This window comes from Giraffa tippelskirchi, chromosome 6 (assembly GCF_054371585.1).
Source record: "Giraffa tippelskirchi isolate mGirTip1 chromosome 6, T2T-mGirTip1v1.2.pri, whole genome shotgun sequence".
Lineage (NCBI taxonomy): Eukaryota > Metazoa > Chordata > Mammalia > Artiodactyla > Giraffidae > Giraffa > Giraffa tippelskirchi.
In genome coordinates this window covers 130,251,914-130,273,068 of record NC_137280.1, presented here as the reverse complement: position 1 = coordinate 130,273,068, position 21,155 = coordinate 130,251,914, and the positions used below count along the sequence as shown (strand labels likewise).

At 35.3% G+C, this 21,155-nt stretch overlaps 1 protein-coding gene across 8 annotated transcripts in view; it reads right to left on the bottom strand.

Moving 5' to 3' along the window:
* RBM27 (RNA binding motif protein 27) overlaps positions 1-21,155 on the bottom strand; it is a 59,756-nt gene that overhangs the window by 19,246 nt on the left and 19,355 nt on the right. For 4 of the 8 annotated variants that reach the window (XM_081505027.1, XM_081505028.1, XM_081505023.1 and 1 more), the window contains exons 7-12: positions 19,603-19,890; positions 15,254-15,388; positions 7,932-8,096; positions 5,538-5,687; positions 3,336-3,480; positions 2,755-2,908 (exon numbers count right to left, since the gene is read on the bottom strand). In XM_081505027.1, coding sequence (XP_081361153.1) covers positions 2,755-2,908; positions 3,336-3,480; positions 5,538-5,687; positions 7,932-8,096; positions 15,254-15,388; positions 19,603-19,890 — 1,037 coding nt within the window. The remainder of the gene's footprint in view (positions 1-2,754; positions 2,909-3,335; positions 3,481-5,537; positions 5,688-7,931; positions 8,097-15,253; positions 15,389-19,602; positions 19,891-21,155) is intronic. The other 4 variants (XM_081505030.1, XM_081505031.1, XM_081505025.1 and 1 more) reach the window with 1 other exon arrangement.

Sequence of the window (21,155 nt, the reverse complement as noted above, 5' to 3'; positions counted from 1 at the left end):
GAGAACCATAAAGACAAACAGCAGATTTGACCAAATAAAATCTTAAACCACTGTCAGTCCAAACAAGTCACAAACAAAACAAATGACAAAATGAAAAAGTAATTTTAATATATATGACAAGCAAAGGTTTGGAAAAGCATTATTATAATGCCTTCATTTAAAAAAATGAGCAAAGACAGTGGATAGGTAAATGCAAAAATGGTGTATATAAATTAGAGTCTACCTAGGGAGAAATATCAATACCCTCAGATATGCAGATGACACCACCCTTATGGCAGAAAGTGAAGAGGAACTAAAGAGCCTCTTGATGAAAGTGAAAGAGGAGAGTGAAAAAGTTAGCTTAAAGCTCAACATTCAGAAGACAAAGATCATGGCATCCGGTCCCATCACTTCATGGCAAATAGATGGGGAAACAGTGGCTGACTTTATTTTTCTGGGCTCCAAAATCTCTGCAGATGGTGATTGCAGCCATGAAATTAAAAGACACTTGCTTACTCCTTGGAAGGAAAGTTATGACCAACCTAGATAGCATATTGAAAAGCAGAGACACTACTTTGCCAACAAAGGTCCGTCTAGTCAAGGCTATGGTTTTTCCAGTGGATATGTATCGATGTGCGAGTTGGACTATAAAGAAAACTGAGCACAGAAGAATTGATGCTTTTGAACTATGGGGTTGGAGAAGACTCTTGAGAGTCCCTTGGACTGCAAGGAGATCTAACCAGTCCATCCTAAAGGAAATCAGTCCTGAATATTCATTGGAAGGACTGATGCTGAAGCTGAAGCTCCAATACTTTGGGCACCTGATGTGAAGAGCTGACTCATTTGAAAAGACCTTGAGGCTGGGAAAGATTGAGGGCAGGAGGAGAAGGGGACGACAGAGGATGAGATGGTTGGATGGCATCACCGACTCAATGGACATGGGTTTGGGTGGACTTTGGGAGTTGGTGATGGACAAGGAGGCCTGGTGTGCTGTGGTTCATGGGGTTGCAAAGAGTTGGACGCGACTGAGCGACTGAACTGAACTGAGGAATAAAAACAAAGCAAATTCAAGTACGATTTTTCACTTATGAAACTGGTCTAAAAATTTTTAGATCTGTATTATAGTTTTGATGAGGCTTCATAAATTGCATTTGGGAGTATCAATTTGGCTGTTCAAATAAAAAGTTTTAAAATTTCCTTAATTTCAGCAATGCATCATAAAAAATAAAAATAAAGACATTTATCCAAAAGGAGCCTTAACATAGCATTGTTTCTATTAAAAAAACAAGTAAGAACAACGCCAATTTCCCCAGAGAATAGTGTGTATATAAATTATGGCCTACTGCTATGGACTGAATTATGTCCTCACTAAACTCATACATTGAAGTCTTAACCCACAATGTGACTGCATCTGGACACAGGGCTTCTAGGAGGTAAACAAGGTTAAATGAGATGAAAGAGATAGGACCCTAATCAGACAGGACTAGTGAACTTAACAGGAAGAGAACTCTCTGTCTCTTACCCTCTCTCTCCTTCCAACACGTAAGCACACAGAAAGAAGATGCCATCTGCAAGCCAGAGAGTCCTTACCAGGATCCATACAGGCTACTATTTTGGTCTTGGGTTCCCTCCAAATAAACTTTTGTTGTTTAAAACACCCAGGCTATGGTATTTGTTATAGCAACCCAAGCAGACTAACATACTCATCTATAATAGATAAATTATATTTTCATTTGATGGCAACACTAAGTAAACTGACTGAAATACCAATTTAAACAGATCTACTATATTACCTTCAATTACAGCATAACACTCAACCACCAAATTGGTAAATTCAAAAAGCTAGCAAGCACACAGCAAAATATAAAAGCTATGATTTACCTGATGTTAAATTTTAGTATCTAAAATTCTCACAATTAGAACCATGCTTAATCAATTAATATTTCACAAAAGCCAGTTCAGTAGACAAAAATACAATCTTAGAAACTACCAAAAAATCTCACTAGTCCAGGGGGTTGCTAAGAGTCGGACACGACTGAGCGACTTTACTTTCACTTTCATGCATTGGAGAAGGAAATGGCAACCCACTCCAGTGTTCTTGCCTGGAGAATCCCAGGGACGGTGGAGCCTGGTGGGCTGCCGTCTAGGGTGTCGCACCGAGTCGGACACGACTGAAGCGACTTAGCAGCAGCAGCAGCAGTCAGAATACTAAAGCAGGTAAAAAAAGTCATTTGTCCAAACATAAAACTATGAACAAAGATATCATAACCAGCCCAATGTCTTTCAGGAAGAGGTTCAGAAAGAAATCAAATGAGTTCAGAGGACAAATTCAGCATAATCTCAGTGTAAAGTCAGGCACACAGATACATGGTGGGATTTAAAACACATAGCAGAGATGATCAAACTAATCACTGATTTGTTTAAGCAAAAGTGATGTATTATGGTCTAGTGGTTAAGAATCTGCCTGCTAATGCAGGGAATACGAGTTCAATTCCTGGTCCAGTAAGATCCCATATGCCACAGAGCAACTAACCCCATGCACCGCAACTACTGAGCCCATGTGCCACAACTACTGAAGCCCATGCACCTAGAGCCTGTGCTTCACGAGAAGCCGCCACAATGAGAAGCCTGCACACTGCAACCAAGAGCAGCCCCCACCTGCAGCAAGAGAAAGCCCCCTCCCAGCAATGAAGACCTAGTACAGCCAAAAATGCATAAATCTTTAAAAAAATACATTATATACATGGATTCTGTCACCAACATAGCCACACCTACCTGGATGTTAACAATAGTTCCAAATTTGCTGAAATGTTCATTGAGCTTGGTAATGTTGTTCAATTCCTGAGGGATTTTCTTGACTTCTAATTTGGTGTTTGTATATTGATTCTTTCTCAAGAATCCTGGTTTACTCTGACTGTTATTCCCTTGTCTGAAAGGAATATTAACAGATCTTAGTTAATTCTCCTACATTATGCCCTAGGCAAGAGATAATCAGCAAAGAATGTAAGTTTATATTTATTCAAGTGTCTTCCTTAAGCACTTAACATCCTTCAGATGTTAGTAGGTAATTTTCACATTATCCTTATTACATAAGAAGAGAACAGGTGCAAAGAAAGACTAACGTCTCAGTAATTATAAAACTGGGCTAGGCCTAGAAATTAGTAATATCTGTTATCAATATTCTTTTGACTTTTTAACATATAAGACATACTAATGATGCCTCTGCGAACCTTAGCTTTGATACAAATAGATTAAAAATTAATAATTAGTGACAACTCTTGATTTTACAAATTTACTAATGCAAGCAAAAAGCCAAAAACATCAATTAGATGTTACTAACAAGCAAATTCTCTTACTTTCCCAACCAAGGTTTCTTTGTGAGTGGCCCTTCCAAACCACTCATAGCTCTTTTCCGGCTATCAGGTTCAAGAACTACTCGGGTTATGTTACTATTAATTGAAACAGGAACTGGTGGTTCAGTCTGAATGACGATGTTAGCAGCTGTTGAAAAAAAAAATTAACATTACTGGCAATGCATTATATTTGGGGAATTTCAAATGATTAAAATATTTAGTCCAAAAGTTAAAAATCACTGTGAATAGTACCTAATACTACCACTTCCTTTTCAGAAATGTTTAACAGTAAGAATAAATTATCAACTGCCTCCCTTTCCTCCTTTTTTAAAGATACAATATGCATGTTTAAAAAGTCCTAGCCAACTCTAATCTAATGACTGAGTCAAGCAAGGATCATGAACAGAAGGGGAAAAAAAAAATCAGTGTAACAGTGTTGGAGAATGAGATACTTAACCTGATGCCAAAGTACCACTCTACAAATTATTTACTTTACAACTAAGAGCTAAACAATTACTGCTTTAGGTAAGTGATCAAATTTATTAGACCATAAACAGAGTGAAATATTTATCTCCTTATATGATTCAACAAGAGGTTCACATGGATAGGATACTACTATGAAATTATGATTTTCTTATGTGTGACAATATTGTGCTTATATAGTACTGTGTCTTTTTCTCAGATGTAGACTAAAGGATCTTAAAGTGTCACAATCTCCAAAATTTACTTTCAAGTGATTCAAGAAAAAAAATGTAAAGGGAGAGGGGAGGAAGGGAGAGAGGAATGCACACAAGTGAGCATTCATGCCCAAAGCTGACAAAACGTTAACAACTGGTGAATCTAAGTGAAAGTATCTAGGTGCTTATTGCACTTCTGATTTGTAGGTTCAAAATTATTCAAACTTAAAAGCTGAAAGGAAAATTCAAAGCTAATATTATAAATTAACACATTTCATTCACAACAGTTAGGACTAATAAAATATTGGGTTGGTCATAAAGTTTGTTTGGGATTTTCAATAAGATATTATGGAAAATCCCAAACAAACTTTTGCCAACCCAACACTGTATTAACACACTGACCTTACAACAGGTTGTCAGTGGAAAGAGGTGTGCTAAACAAAAAAAGCAAATACCAACACAAAACTACACGTTACATTCTAAGTATTCTTCAATGACTTTTAGCAACTCCACCAAAAGTAAAATCAATAGCAAAGAATAACAACTGTGGGGCTGAAATCATGATCTTCCCACTAATTTCAGGTAATATGGTAACAATATATGCATTATAGCACAGAAAGAAAGAGCCTATTCTTTGGAATTAGATTAATGGGCTAATTAATCTAGCCTCTCTTAGTTGGCCTGAGTGTCTTTAACTGTAAAAAGAAAGTAAAAATATTAATAGTACCTCATTTAAGGAGCTGGTGGTAAGGAATATGAAAGACAATAATGTATTAAAAAGCATTTGGTTTAGTCTTGTAGAGTTAACCTGTAGTGGCAATAATGCTATTAATGGAAGTAAAGAACAGTAAATAGAATCAGGATAAGAAAGTAAGAACAGGAAAATGTCTACCAGGTAATTAAATCAGGAAAATATTATCAGGATGGCCCATGGCCAATCATTCAAATTGAGATTAAATACCGGAAATCTGACTATAATAAGTAAGAAACTGGCATCTCATCAAACTCTTTGACCAAATTTTTTTTGAGTGGAGGTATCAACCCATATTAAAAGCAATACTTGCATTTAATCTTTTAAGATTTGTGGCTATACTTTATAAAGGTCCTAACATATGGTTATAATCATGAATACTAACAGTCAAAGAATAATTTTATGACAGTGTTTTAAGTTCCGTGTTATTAGTATGAAGCGTAGCTCTTAAAATACAAATAGGCCATTAAATGATTTTATTCCTGGAGGAAGAGGGATCATGTCCTCTTTCTGTATCTAACATCCAGCACAGTGCCTAAAATAGCCTAAAGTCCTACAAAAAGAGCAATTAGTTAACATTAGTACTATTTTTACTTAAAAATAAATATATTCTGCTTAAATCTTTAAAGTAACATTTGGACATAGATATTCAAAAACATTTATGAGAGCTCATTACATAACACCCTTCAGAGATAAAGTATTTTTAGACCTTAGTGAGGTCAGAAATGCCATGCCCAAATGACATTTAGCATGAGAAAAAGTTAAAAGCAGTCTCACCTCTTGGATTTGCATCCATATCTCCAGATGTTAGGCCAATCAGGTTTGGGCGCTGTGTCTGCGTTCTTGAAAAAAACTGTCTATATTGAGATCTACCAGAACTGGTAATACTAGGAGCTTCTGGATTATAACCATCAGGTTCATAGGTATCTAAGGGAAAACAAAACAACAGAACACGTAAAAATCAAGAGTAAATAATTTCTTATTGTAAAATAACCACAAAAATGAATTTTCTTCAACAAATAAAATTATATCAACCCACATATATTTCTCTTTGAATTAAGAGTATATACATAAAACCTACTGAACATCAAAGAAACAAAAATGCTCCAGTTACAAAACACAGACATGCAAATCCATTCTGAATTATGGATATGTTTCTGGATTCATTCACCTAATGTCCTTTTTGTCCTCTATAATAATCACATAGGAGAAGGAAATGGCAACCCACTCCAGTAATCTTGCCTGGAAAACCCTATGGACAGAGGAGCCTGGCAGGCTATAGTCCATGGGATCACAAGAGTCAGACATGACATAGTGACTAAACCATCCACCACTACAAAGTGAATTTATGCCTAAAGATAATGTGTGAAAAGGATATTTGCCATATGCTAGCTAGTTTTTTGGTGGGAGGGTGGGAGTCAAGGAAGACTTGGGGTTATTTTTTCATCAACTTCCATTTTATACTTATTTATAATGGCCATTATCTTTACTAATACCGTGAAACTATGAAAATGAATAAAATACTAAAAGTTTCATTAAAAAAATCACATAATTCAAACTTCACTGCACATTTTTAAGAGAAATGTTCACATATACAAACACCATATACAAATGACTGAGTTTCCTCTGTAATCATGTCTCACCACGTTCTAGGTACTCTTTTAATTAGAAGAGAAACAATAAATCTATTAACTTGGTTATTGCATTTTCTTTTTTTTGGGCCACACTACACAGCATGTGGAATCTTAGTTCCCCAACTGGGATCAAACCCACACCCACTGCATAGGAAGTGCACAAATCTTAACCAGTGGACGGCCAGGGAAGTCCCTGGCTATTTGTACTTTAAACTGGAGAGAAGAGAGTCAATTTCATATGTAAAATATATTTTAAATGTTGTATTTCAAACAGCTAAATAAGCTAAATTTTATATTTACATATGCAATCATTATCTTACTACCACCTGCCTCATCAACACATTTTTATCATCTTCTCTATATTTTCTCTACAACTGAATATTTAATTGTTTTTTTTTGGCCACTCTGCACAGCTTGCGGGATCCTAATTTCTCAACCAGGGATGGACCCCAAGCTCCTGCAGTGGAAGCACGGAGTCTGAACCAATGGACCACCAGGGAAATTTCTAAAAATTTAATTTTTAAAATTCTAATGCTAAATAAATATAAGCATTGAAAAAACATTCTGAAAGTGTTTATCTCCAAAACATCCTCTTCATCCTACACAGAATCAAAGAAAGGTTAAGATGGAGTGAAGACAATGATTCTCTCAAATGCATTTATAAATCCTTGCATCTCTTTTTTTTCTTAATGGAAAAATTCCTTTGTTGCTCATATTAGGTTTTAGCTACAACATAAGGTACCTTTTACATTTTTATTACTAGCCAATCAGTTCTGTAATTCAGAGTATAAGATCAGCAAATTATGATTAAAAAGTTTCCAGTTATTAATACAATTTGGTACTCCTGACAGAAAAATCTCCTACATTAAGGCTGCAAAAAGTTTTAAAAGAAGTTACATAATCAAATAGCCTTGTTCTAATAATTCCTGGGACCACACAGAACCCCAAGAAAATTGAAGGTCCTTTAACTAATTATGATGAACTGAGATCCAAAGGCAAAGTGAAAAATGTTAAAAACCTCTTAAGACACCCTCAAAGCACTCCACAGATCTTCAAAAATGTCAATAGGAGGGAAGAGTTTTCAAGAAATCATTATACACAGTCATTCCATACAACAGGGGCAGAGGGGAAAAAACACATGTTCATCCATGATCAGCAAGAAACCACAAGTTTTTGTTTTGTTTTACAGAAAAATTAACCTAGCTTTTCTTGTAACATATAACTGATTAGAAAACATTCAAGTAGATACTCTTCCTATCTGCTGGGTTAAAAACTAGTTCAAGGAACTCACATGACCTTAGTTACCGAGGCACAGAAAGTAAATACAAAGGACCCCGGAGATGACAGACACACAGGAGGCCTAATCATCTAGGGGCACTAGGGACAAACCAAAGGAGCAAAGAAACAGAACACAAAACCACTTGGGAGCTTTAATGGGAATCTGTGATAGCAGATCAGGATACCAAGTCACCTCTTAGGCTAGCCAGTTTATGGTACAAAAGATCAGAGGTGGATGGCCATCTGTAGCAAAGCTTACCTGGGACCAGAGGGGTGGGGCTGGAGACTGAGGTATGGTACCCAATGGAGGATCCCATGAGGTTTCGAGGTGGCACCAAACGAGCTGCCAACAGAGGAGGCGGTGTCCCCAACTGAAGTCGCTCAGATGCAGCAGCACCATGTTCACGAGAGTACATGGGCTGTCCTACAGAGGAAAGAATAGGAGGGCAGCTGGGATTGAGAGTCACAAGCTTCTCTTAAGTAATGATCTACTTCCTGAGACTTGAGCCAAGAACAGAGAAAGTACACCAATGGGAATAGTACTTGAGAAAGATGCTATTGAGATTCCTTCTAACTTAAGAAACAGACATGCAGCTGGGTAGGATGCACTGAGGTATAAACAAAGAGTAAGAATTAGGTAGTGTGACTGCATAATGTCCATTTTTTATCATCTTAAATGGAATAACTACATGCTGATCTTACCAGAAACTGATCAACCCTATCAAGTTATTGACAAAGGAGCCCTGAGCTATTATGCATGTAGAATTTAATATTCAGGGAGATGTGGTTATGAAAGCTGTCATAACCATTTTTAAAAAATAAAAACATTTCTCCCAAATTCATATAATTTCAGGTATGCACAAACTATTCCCATATCTGGGAGCAGAAAAAAGAAACATAATAAAGGAATTAAAAAAAAAAAAAAACCCACCACAAGCATACTCTCACGGAGAATAAGAAATGTTCAAAACAAAAACATAAAGACAGTGAAAATTTGCTACCCTGTAAGTAGGTAGATAACAAACAGACAAGAGGACAAAAATCCCACATGAACAGACTAGCCACTGTACACACGAAAGTATCTCAGATATTAAGGACCACTTTTGGAAAGAAAGCACATTTAGAATTTATATTTATAGATGCAAAAATGGCAGAAACAATGAAGCCAAATTTTGTAGAACAAGATTAAAAAAGACAAGGTATCAAGGAGCAAAACCTCTCTTTGGTGGTTATTTAATGGTATCTTTTTCACTTATTACTCCATATGAGACCTATTTTTAAGATTTACTCAATATTTTGTATCTGAAGTCAGACATTCACTATGTGACACAAGACAAAGTGAATTTAGATTTTTTTAATATGATGAAATATCCTTATAAAGTTGTAAAATTGCAGAAGACTTTAAATACACTTTAATAAGACAAGTCACAAAGCAACCACTTGACTTCACAGTAAATATGGAGAAGAAATGGATATGCTATACTTTCCTATACATGGGAGAAAAGGTGACAAATCATACTGTATAAGCGGACCACATAATTGTGTGCTTAGCACCAATCTTTTCAAAATTTACATGAAAAAAGATTAATCATTACATTGCAAAAGCAATCTAACATATCCTCAATGATCTAAAAATAGTTGAAGCATGATATACTGCAGAGAATTTCTTGCAGAATGAAGTCATGTGCTAAAGAGAAAAATGGGAAGTACAATCTCAGTTCATATGACTAGTTTAAATTTATGATAAAGCATTTCATACAGCATGTGTATTTAATTAATAACTATCTCAAAGTAAATGAGAAATTAAAAGGCTAGTTTGTACAATGCCTTTTTAAAATGAATGACAAAAAACATGCATTCCTACACTTCAAAAAGATGGCTGTTTATTCAAATGAAGCCTGATTTTCTTTAACAACATCTATTCAGGTCTCTAAATACTATGTGAAAAAGAAAGAGTTCCTTAGATAAAAGGTTGATTCTAGGTCTGGATAGAAAACTTGTAAGATGAGTCTGGTATACCTTCGTATAATGCTCCAGAAGCAAGATGGCTACCGAACACCAGCATGTAAAAAATACAACAAAGCAACCTGCAGAAGCTAACATGAAGAGGCTTCCCATGGTTAAATAAGAGACAATCTGAACACCAAAAAAGGCCACAATGGGGTGAAACACACCAAACATTAGAAATCCATGAGTTCATAATGATACTTAGAAAAAGTACAGTGGTCCCTCTGGAAGATACTTGGAAACAAACTCATATTCTGAAAACTGATAAATGAAAAGGACAGAAGCATTTATCCTGTCTTTGCTGTAAAAAGTACATTTTAGGTTAACCAAATGGTGAACACTGCCAAGTTCTACTTTGTAGACTGCCAGCCAATAAACATAGAAGAAATCATAGAATTAGAGTATCACACTTTTATAGCCCCAAATGAAACAAGAGAACTGGGCAGGGTTCACAAACAACCACGAGCAATTTTTTGAAAGGATGGATCAGGATGAAAACACCTATACACAGTGATCAATATTTGTAGCACAGAAAGGAAGACAACTTGATATTGTACACCAGGTATATACTGCAGTAGGAAGTACAAAACCCCTTCAGTAAAACATTCATGCAAAATAAGGAGGGAAAAAACCCCAAATGTGACCCTATTAATCTAGATCTAGATAAATCTCCAATTTCCAGAAAAAACAGGGGATAAAGGAATGCATTAAATGACACCAGTAGATGCAAGATATGCCAAGTCTAGATTATGGAAAACTTCTTTAGGACAAATTATCTGCTCCTTCATTCAACAAGTGTCAAGGGGGAAAAAAAGAGGTAGGAGATATTGTTACAGATTCAAAGGCTTAAGAAACGTATCAACTAAATGTAATGTGTAACCTTGCTTGGATTCAGCTTCAAATGAACCAGATATAAAGTAATGTCTATGATACAACTGGGAAATATGAACACTGATTAGATACTTGACAATAATATCTGTTATATTTTGGGAATGTGATAAAGTATAGTAATTGTGTGCATGTATTTACCCCTTATCTTTCAGAGATTTATAGATTAAATGGTATGTTTGAAACTTGTTTTTAAATAATCAAGTCAGGAGTGAGTTACAGATAAAGCAATGTTAATCAATACGTTGATAAATGTTGAAACCAGCAACCGAGTAATGAAGATTACTACAGTGCTTACTCTCTTATGCATATTTGAAATTTTCCATAATAAAAAGTTTTAAAAAATCAACTTGGTTATAATGATGGTGAAAATAAGCCAGTCACAATTTAGATTCATTCATTTTAGTTTCTTCTCAAACTTTTATTGAAATATATTTGATTTACACTGCTGTGCTAATTTCAGATGTACGGCAATGTGAGTCAGTTAAACATAAATATAGGTGTGTGCATATATTCTTTTTCAGATTCTGATTTATTCAATTTAGTTTTTATCAGTGTAGAGCGACTGAATAATTTCAAAATGCAAGTCTCCTAAGTTCATGCTCCTATTGTAAGTCATTCATGTATCTTATATTACCTGATTGATAGCAATATTTTCATTCTTAAGAGTCAGACATGACTGAGCAACTAACAAACACACACACACACACAATGTTAACTCTAGTCTTTCGAAGATAATCTTTATTCAAACTAAAATTTTAGCTACTCTTTGTAATTCTCCTGACTTTGTCTTTAAGAGTATTCACAAGAGAAAAAAAAGTCTTAAGATTAGTTTTAAACTGAAAGCTCAACTGGAAGAAAATAGAAAGCTATACCTTTCAATTATTGGCCATATTTATTATGTGTCTCTCTATTAGAATCCAAGGTCCCTGGCATACCTTTTCAAGTTCCAGGGCCTAAATGGTGCCTAGCACATAGTAGGAACTCAATATTAACAGAATGGATGAAAGTTTATTTACTAAGTGCATCCCAATGACATTTAAGTATTTCTCAGGATGAATACCTTTATTTGATATTCATCAGACATTATTTGAAATAGGCAATACGACAACTAATGCAAAACAAATCCAAGTAACACACAAGGGGAGAGAAATTCCAGACAATATAGGACTCTATAGGAGACTGACTTTTCTAGACATCAAAACCTGTGACTGTGCACAGAAAAGTGTTATGTATTCCACAGAATTAAATGAGGCATCTCAAGTTTAAGAATATGATGTTTTAATAATTTTACACAGCTAATAGGAAACATACTCTCTGAAAGGTAAAAGTAATTTATGTAAATTCACCTGAAGATTGACAACTGCCTTCAACCTAAGAATCAATCTTTAGAATCTAGACTGTTATATTTTACTACTAATCTTTCACACACTCAATACAAGGAGCTTAGCAGGTACAAAATATTTCTATTACATCTTCTTCAAAGAAGCAAAAGAAACAAGTTAAATTGAAAGGAATATACTTTTAAATGATTCTGTCCTATGAAAACAAAGCAAAACAAAACCTCAAACCCCAAAACCATACACTGAACTAGCGACTCTGAATTTGGGTAAAAATCATTTTGTTTAAGTATGTCAAAGGAAATAGTTGTTTTTAATAGGTGTTTTTCCATACACTTCCAACTACATTTCATTATTTAAATCCTTTTCAGAGTACCTGTATCTGTGACACTGTAATTCAACAAAAACCAAATTTCATAGTTCTTTCTAAATTATAACCATACCTGCCATTAACTTATAAATAGCATTGCCAGGAGCCCCATATACTCTACACAGTTTTACAGTGGGGAAATTCTTTTTCTCCTTTTAACATTCAATTGTCCTCTTCACAACTGAATGATAATTAGACTAGATGAAGGTTTTGTTTTGGGCAGAATTAGTTCCTTTGTTACATGTATTTCTGAGGCACTCTGTTGCTTTATTTTTAACAGCAAAATATACTGTAATTGGTTTTTCATGAGTTTGTAATTTTTGACATATTTCTTTCCCACTATTAGATTTTTAGCTTCTTAGAAGAAAAATCATTTCTCACTCATATTCCCAGTACCGAGCATTGAATAGACCCTATCCCTACCTCTAAAATACCAGATTTCATTTTTCTCTGTTTATTTGGGTCCCTATTGATATAATTTTCACAACTATCATATGATATGCTGTTCTTCACTTCTACACATTTTCTATGCTGTGAATATTAATGATGAATTTTTTTAAAACTATAATTATTTTACAATATTTTTCCATTAAAACCAAAAGGGAGCTTGTGTCATACTGAGTCAAGTAACTGAGATGGAGAAAGACAAATATCATATGCCATCACTTATATGTGGAATCTAAAACAATGGTACAAATGAACTTATCTACAAAACAAATACTCAGATATAGAAAACAAACCTATGAATATCTGGGGGAAGAAGAGAAGTAGGGGACAGGGAGCATAAGCTGGGAGACTGGAATTGCCATATACACACTACTATATATAAAATAGATAACGAGTAAGGAACTAGTATATAGCACAAGGGACTCTAATCAATTCTCTGTAACGACCTATACAGAAAAAAGATCAAAAAAAAAAGTGAATATATGTATATATGTAACTGATTCACTTTGCTGTACATTTGAAACTAACACTACATTGTTAATCAACTATACTACAACAGAAATTTTTTTTAAAAAGCTGAAAAAAAAAAAAGGACTTTGTGCCACAAAATTAGATATGCATTTGCCCATAATTATCTGAGGTAGAAAATAAAATCTAATGTTGGAGGAAAAATCAAAATGGAATCACAATGTTAAATTTAACAATGTTAAAATAAATCATAATTGCCACATTTTTTATAAATTAAAAACAAAATGAAACTTTTATCATGAGTCAAAATGCTAAATTTAACAATATGAAAATGTGTCATCTGCAAACAACTTTCAGATAAATAACCCATTTTTTATATTTACAAGTCCAAAAGCACTAAGAAATAATGCTAAGAGCTGATTCAGGGAGGGGAAAGATGAAACAAGATTGGTAAATGTTGAAGCTGAGTGATGGGAACATGGGAGTTTATTATACTACCTTCTTTATTTTTATATATGTCTGAAATTGCCCATAATTAAAAAAATGAGAGCAGTAAAATAAGCACTGTAACAAGATACTAATTAGAAGACTGTGAGATACTAAAAGTAAAACAAAATGGATAATTATTTAACTATCAGATATGGTTTCTGTTCTGAGAAAGCACAGTGGAACATAGGAGGAAACAGTAGCACTGAAGAATTCTCATAAGGAACTGTCCTGGCTGGTTTTCTCAGGCAAACTAGCTTAGCAGCATTATATGGTATAACGTGGACGGAAAGTGGGAGTAAAATATATTGGAGTCAAAAAGATTGCAGCAATAATCCAAAATGTGAAGTGATTCAAGTGTGGATGAGGGTAGAAACCATAGCAGGAAGAGAGAAAAGGATGCATCAAAGAAAAAGAGGAAGACTTTCAACTAACTAGAAATAAAAAAGCAAAGCAATGAGTCAGTCATGTCAGGGTTTTCAATTCTAGGTGATGAGGTGGGTGTTATTTACATTAGCAAAGAAAGACAGGGATTGGGGAGGTAATAGAGACTTAGGGGGAAATAATAGGTTTTGATTTCAGAGAGGCTGAAATTTATGGAGACAATAATAACTACAAAACTATAACAACTATTCCTTATGTATAGCTTAAGGTGCCAGATACTATTCTAGATGCTTTATATGTATTAACATATAACATGTTTCCCCAAAATAACCTTAATGAGGTGAGTAATGTTACTACTATTTCTGTTTTACAAAAGAGGAAATTAGGATACAAAGAGGTTAAGCAACTTGCCTAAGGTCACAGTGACATAAATGATGGAACCAGAACTTGAACCTAAGCTTAATTACTTTCCTGAGTTGCCTCCCCAGGTCATGACAGAGATGAAGAAATGTTTATGATAAACACAGTTACAACAAAGGTGAATTTATCTATAAAGTTACCTAGCTCTGTAAAGAAATTCTCACAGTCTGACATTTTTAACAACCAATAACCTTATTTTTATGTTTCTGAAGAAAGAAATTTTTCTTTTAAGACTCAGTAAACTAAAAACAACAGTAACAAAAACTATGAAAAATAAAAGATAATTAGGATTCAAGAAAAACATATTACTACAGTTAAACATCAATGTTACAAGACAGTCTAACCACTAAATACTATAGTTTAAATGATGCTATGCTTGTTTCAGCATTACAGTTAAATAATTAGGTGTATTTTATCCGATCTTTTGTATGCTCTTAGGAGGTAAATCTTAGGCTTTGGAAATTCAATCAGAAGAACAATTCTTGAACAGAAGCTTCAAAATATAATTTCTTTAGCAGAAGAATGTTGCTATACTACAGCAGAGCAGACTTCTCCAATATAGAAGGCCTTGTCTTTCTCTCCCATCATCACACAAAATTAAAATACAGTTACAGAGCATAACCACACAGTAAACTGCGCTGTAAACATTAGTATAATTTTGTATACATAGTCCTTAAAATAGAAATTAACTGTATTTTTTTAAGTGTTCTGAGAAAAATTCTGGCTTTTCTATGCCTAACAATTTTATTAATAAATCAAATGTATACTTACGTTCTGACACTGTATAAAGGAGGTTCTGGGGTAAAGGAGGAGGTAGTCTTGCTCCCACTGGTGCAAGATTGGGCACTGCACTTGTCCCAGGCTGGTCACGGTTGTTGATCAAGCTTGACTGTGTTATGGGTGGTCCTACAGACAACAAAAAGTGAGAGATAGAGCAGTAATGTTTGCTAGCTAATACAAATACTCACTACACCAAAAACAATACGGATATTCACATATAAAATACCTACTTTGGTTTAGAACAGAATAAAGAAATTTGATATGAGCAGGCTTGAGCACTGAGAGCATAATTAATTTAAATGACATTTTAGTTCTGTAATAGACTAATCTAGGGCAGAAAAAGGGCAGAACTGGTTGCATCTGGAGGGTGGGAGTAGAAAATGGCCAAGAGATTTGAACAAACTTTCTGGGGTGATTATAATAAAATTCTACAGAACTCTTAATAAAATTCTACATTAACTCTTAAGTTAATGATAAACATGTTTGAGTGTACTGATGTCTACAATGTACTGTGAAATGCATTAAAACTAAAAATGGAGAGATGAAAAGATATATGATAATACAATATGAAAAAGAAAGTGTGAATCACTCAGTCATGTCCGATTCTTGGTGACCCCATGGTCTGTAGCTCACCAGGCACCTCTGTCTATGGAATTCTTCAGTTAAGAATACTGGAGTAGGTAGCCATTCCCTTTTTCAGGGGATAGTAAAGTGCTAATTGTAGAAGCTAGATGGTATTTGTTTCCTTGAAATTTTTCTTGACAAAGTGTTCAGGGGGAAATGACATTCTTAGATTTAACTTTTACACAGATATGTTCCCCCAAATGAGGTAGGATCTTCTATTGTGAGAATTTCTATATGTCAAAGATGCCTTCTTATCTGAGAAATTAAATCTCAACTTGAGATTCACAATTATACCATTTACGTGACATATTAAATACTCACAACACTGTTAAAAGAACCATATTGCTGTTGACCAAATCTATGCGTTAAATGTATACAAACCCTTATCAATTTTAATGAAATGTGTTCTATAAAGAATGTCACTCCAGGAAAGCTATGCAATGGGTACATGGTATCATGTTAAGCTATTTTTGCAACTTCCAGTGAGCCTATAATAATTTAAAAATTAAAAATTTTAAAAAGAATTGAAAAAGTACCACTTAAATAAAATGAATGGTAACCATTTTTTCAAATAATTTGCCAACTCTTAAAACATTAAATGTCTCCAGGTAGGTATTTTCTTATACCTCTGAACACATGTAAAAATAAGATCTTCATGATCCAGATAATCACGATGGTATGATCACTCACCTAGAGACAGACATCCTGGAATGAGAAGTCACGTGGGCCCTAGGAAGCATCACTACAAACAAAGCTAGTGGAGGTGATGGAATTCCAGTTGAGCTATTTCAAATCCTGAAAGATGATGCTATGAAAGTGCCAACATGCCAGCAAATCTGAAAAACTCAGCAGTGGCCACAGGACTGGAAAAGGTCAGTTTTCATTCCAATTCCAAAGAAAGGCAACGCCAAAGAATGCTCAAACTACCACACAATTGCACTCATCTCACATGCTAGTAAAGTAATGCTCAAAATTCTCCAAGCCAGGCTTCAACAGTACATGAACTGTGAACTTCCAGATGTTCAAGCTGATTTTAGAAAAGGTAGACGAACGAGAAATCAAATTGCCAACATCCGTTGGATTATCGAAAAAGCAAGAGAGTTCCAGAAAAACATCTATTTCTGCTTTACTGACTGTGCCAAAGCCTTTGACTATGTGGATCACCACAAACTGTGGAAAATTCTTCAAGAGATGGGACTACCAGACCACCTTACCTGCCTCCTGAGAAATCTGTATGCAGGTCAGGAAGCAACAGTTAGAACTGGACATGGAACAACAGACTGGTTCCAAATAGGAAAAGGAGCACATCAAGGCTGTATATTGTCACCCTGCTTATTTAACTTATATGCAGAGTACATCATGAGAAACATTGGGCTGGAGGAAGAACAAGCTGGAATCAAGATTGCCGGGAGAAATATCAATGACCTCAGATATGCAGATGACACCACCCTTATGGCAGAAAGTGAAGAAGAACTAAAGAGCCTCTTGATGAAAGTGAAAGAGGAGAGTGAAAAAGTTGGCTTAAAGCTCAACATTCAGAAAACTAAGATCATGGCATCCGGTCCCATCACTTCATGGCAAATAGATGGGGAAACAGTGGAAACAGTGACAAGACTATTTTTGGGGGCTCCAAAATCACTGCAGATGGTGATTGCAGCCATGAAATTAAAAGACACTTGCTCCTTGGAAGAAAAGTTATGACCAACCTAGACAGCATATTAAAAAGCAGAGACTTTACTTTGCCAACAAAGGTCTGTCTAATCAAAGCTGTGGTTTTTCCAGTAGTCATGTATGGATGTGAGAGTTGGATGATAAAGAAAGCTGAGCACCAAAGAATTGATGCTTTTGAACTGTGGAGTTGGAGAATCCCTTGGAATGCAAGGAGATCCAACCAACCCATCCTAAGGGAAATCAGTCCTGAATATTCATTGGAAGGACTGATGTTGAAGCTGAAACTCCAATACTTCGGTCACCTGATGCAAAGAACTGACTCATGTGAAAAGACCCTGATGCTGGGAAAGATTGAAGGCAGGAGGAGAAGGGGACGACAGAGAATGAGACGGTTGGATGGCATCACCAACTCAATGGCCATGAGTTTGAGTAAACTCCGGGAGTTGGTGATGGACAGGGCAGCCTGTTGTACTGCAGTCCATGGGGTCACAAAGAGTTGGACACGAATGAGCAACTGAACTGAACTGGCATATGTAAAATGACTGCTCCAGAATTTTCTCAGTTATATTTTAAAAATTCAGTCTTATTTCTGTTTTAGCTCAACTAGCAACTGTTTTTTTGAAATGATCATTTTTAAACATTTCTCTTAATTTTGGTGAATTTGATAACAGCATATTGACCCTTTTTTTTTTTTTGAAGTCTTTTACCACTAAAGAGATTCCTACCAAAGTACATACTGGTGAAATGCTCTGATATCTGAAAAATACTCCAGGAAAAAAAGTAAAAAAATTGGGTGGGGCAGGCAAGAAGAATAAATGAGACAAAAACAGCTGAATATTAACCATTGAATTTAGATGATGAAACATGGTATATTATTATTCTACATCTGTGTGTATTCAAAAATTTCCATAAAGTGGAAGAGAAATTGGATGAAGGCAGTCAAAAGACAGAAACTTCCAATTATAAGATAAATAAGTACTAGGGATATAATGTACAACATGATAAATATAATTAACACTGCTGAACGTTATATATGAAAGTTGTTAACAGAGTAAATTCTAAGAGTTCTCATAAGAAAAATAATTTTTTTTACTATTTCTTTAATTTTATACCTATATGAAATGATGGATGATCACTAAACTTACTGTGATAATCACTTCATGATGTATACAAAACAAATCAGTATGCTGTACACCTTAAACTATACAGTGCTGTATGTATATACATTAATATAACTGGAAGAAGAAAAATAAGAAAAGTTCCATAATAAAATGTTTTAAAGAGTATTTCAATATTCTCTAAGAGATTTTCTTTAAAGATGCTGCTGCTAAGTTGCTTCAGTCGTGTTCGATTCTGTGTGACCCCCATAGACAACAGCCCACCAAGCTCGGCTGTCCCTGGGATTCTCCAGGCAAGAATACTGGAGTGGGCTGCCATTTCCTTCTCCAATGCATGCATGCATGCTAAATCGCTTCAGTCATGTCCAACTCTGTGTGACCCTATGGACAGCAGCCCTCCAGGCTCCTCTGTCCACAGGATTCTCCAGCCAAGAATACTGGAGTGGGCTGCCATTTCCTTCTCCAATGCATGCATGCATGCTAAATCGCTTCAGTCATGTCCAACTCTGTGCGACCCTATGGACAGCAGCCCTCCAGGCTCCTCTGTCCACAGGATTCTCCAGCCAAGAATACTGCAGTGGGCTGCCATTTCCTTCTCCCCTTTGAAGATGGAACTTTCACTAACCTACTGGCATAATCTTTTTTTTCTGACCTCTTCAAAATGCTGGCTTTCTATCAATGAGCAAGATTTTGACTCCAGGTCAATATAGGTTAGGGCACTACTAATAAAGTTTACACTTGGAGGTACTAAAAATAATGCAATGTGATACTGGGTAGAAAAAAGGAAAGAACATCTTAATTATGGGAATATATACCAAATTCTATTAATAATTTATTTTTCAAATTCTTAAAGTGTAGTGTCAAGTTACATAAAAGGGATGTATTCCTCTAAATATTCTTCACTAAAGAAACTATACATATACTTACTTGGTATGGGAAGCACAACAGAAGGTGGAGGCTGGCCATGTCCTTGGGGAACAGGGAGTCTCATGCTGTGGCCAGGGCCTGGGCCTGGGCCTGGGCCTGGGCCTGGGCCTGGGCCTGGACCAGGGCCTGGCATTGGAGGCATTAACATTCCAGGAGGTGGTGGAGGAGGAAGCCCAGGAGGAGGTGGAGGGAAAGGAATCATGCTTGGCAGAGCAACTTCATCAACAACCAGGGGATCATTTCCATGATCAAACTGACAAAGGTCACCAAGTACACAAAATCCTCTTTCTGTAAGAATCAAAGATAAATTTCATTATGATCTACACAGAGTTCAGCAAACAAACAACTCCCTGAAACATGCACCTATCTGATTTATGGAGTGCTTTTTCTGCAAGGAATTTAAAGCCTTCTTAGTGTTACTCTGTTACCATCGCATATTCCTGAGGTAGGAACAGGTGTACTCTCTACTTTCTATACTGTGACACTATGCTTTGCTGAGACAGCAAATAATCAGGTCAAAAGCAGGCTACCAACCACTATCAGATTAACCCATTTGCTACTGAGTTCTCATAATAAAAATTCTGATATTTTAAATAACTTAACAAAGGTAGAGAGGATAAGAAATGTGAATTAGATGACCTACTTTCAACTATCTACTTTCACAATATTATTCTAAAGCAACCATTTTTGCTATAAGTTGAAACTTTCAATTATTCAACTGAATATTATGTTCCAGGTTATTCACTGCAGAATTGTTTGTAACAGCAAAATATCTGAAACATCCCAAAAGTGTCATCAATAAGAAATAAGTTTAAACACATTTCTGCACATACAGAATACTAAGAAGTATTAAAAAAAAAATACTGAAGAAGCTCTTTAAAGTTAATATGTTTACACAGGATGACTGCCAGGAAATAATGTTAAGTGAAAAAAAAAACAAAATGCATAGTATAAATAGTATAAAGTACAACATTTATGTTAAAAAGAAAGTGGGGGAGAATACGTTTTTATCTACACAGGCATAGACTAAGGGGAAAGATACACAAGAAACTGACAGCATTAAATTGGCTTTGAGAAGATCTTTGGGGCTAGGAGACCAGGGTGAGGGTGAGTTAATGCCTGAATCATGTGATTCTATTCCCTACTTAAAAATAAATAAAAGGCAAATATATATACATTCTATATTTAAAGAAAAAATGTTATGATATCTAGTCATTTGCTACAAAATAATACAGGCCAGGGAGGAGCTGTGGAAGTATACATGAAAACAAGACTGTCTATGAGTTGACAACTGTTGATATGAGGTTACGGATACACTAGGATTAATTATATTACCTTGTGAATATTTGTAAATTTTTAAATATTCCCATAATAAAAAATTAAAATAAATGTACACATAACACCGATCCATTCATTCAAATGGAAACTTAGCAAGTTAAAACTGTAAGTAGGTTATACATGCTTAACAAATCCCCAGGGTCAAACAGCACACAAAAAAATGACAATTCCTAGTGTCTACCAAATTTTGTGGTGTACTTACAGTGTCGGAAGAA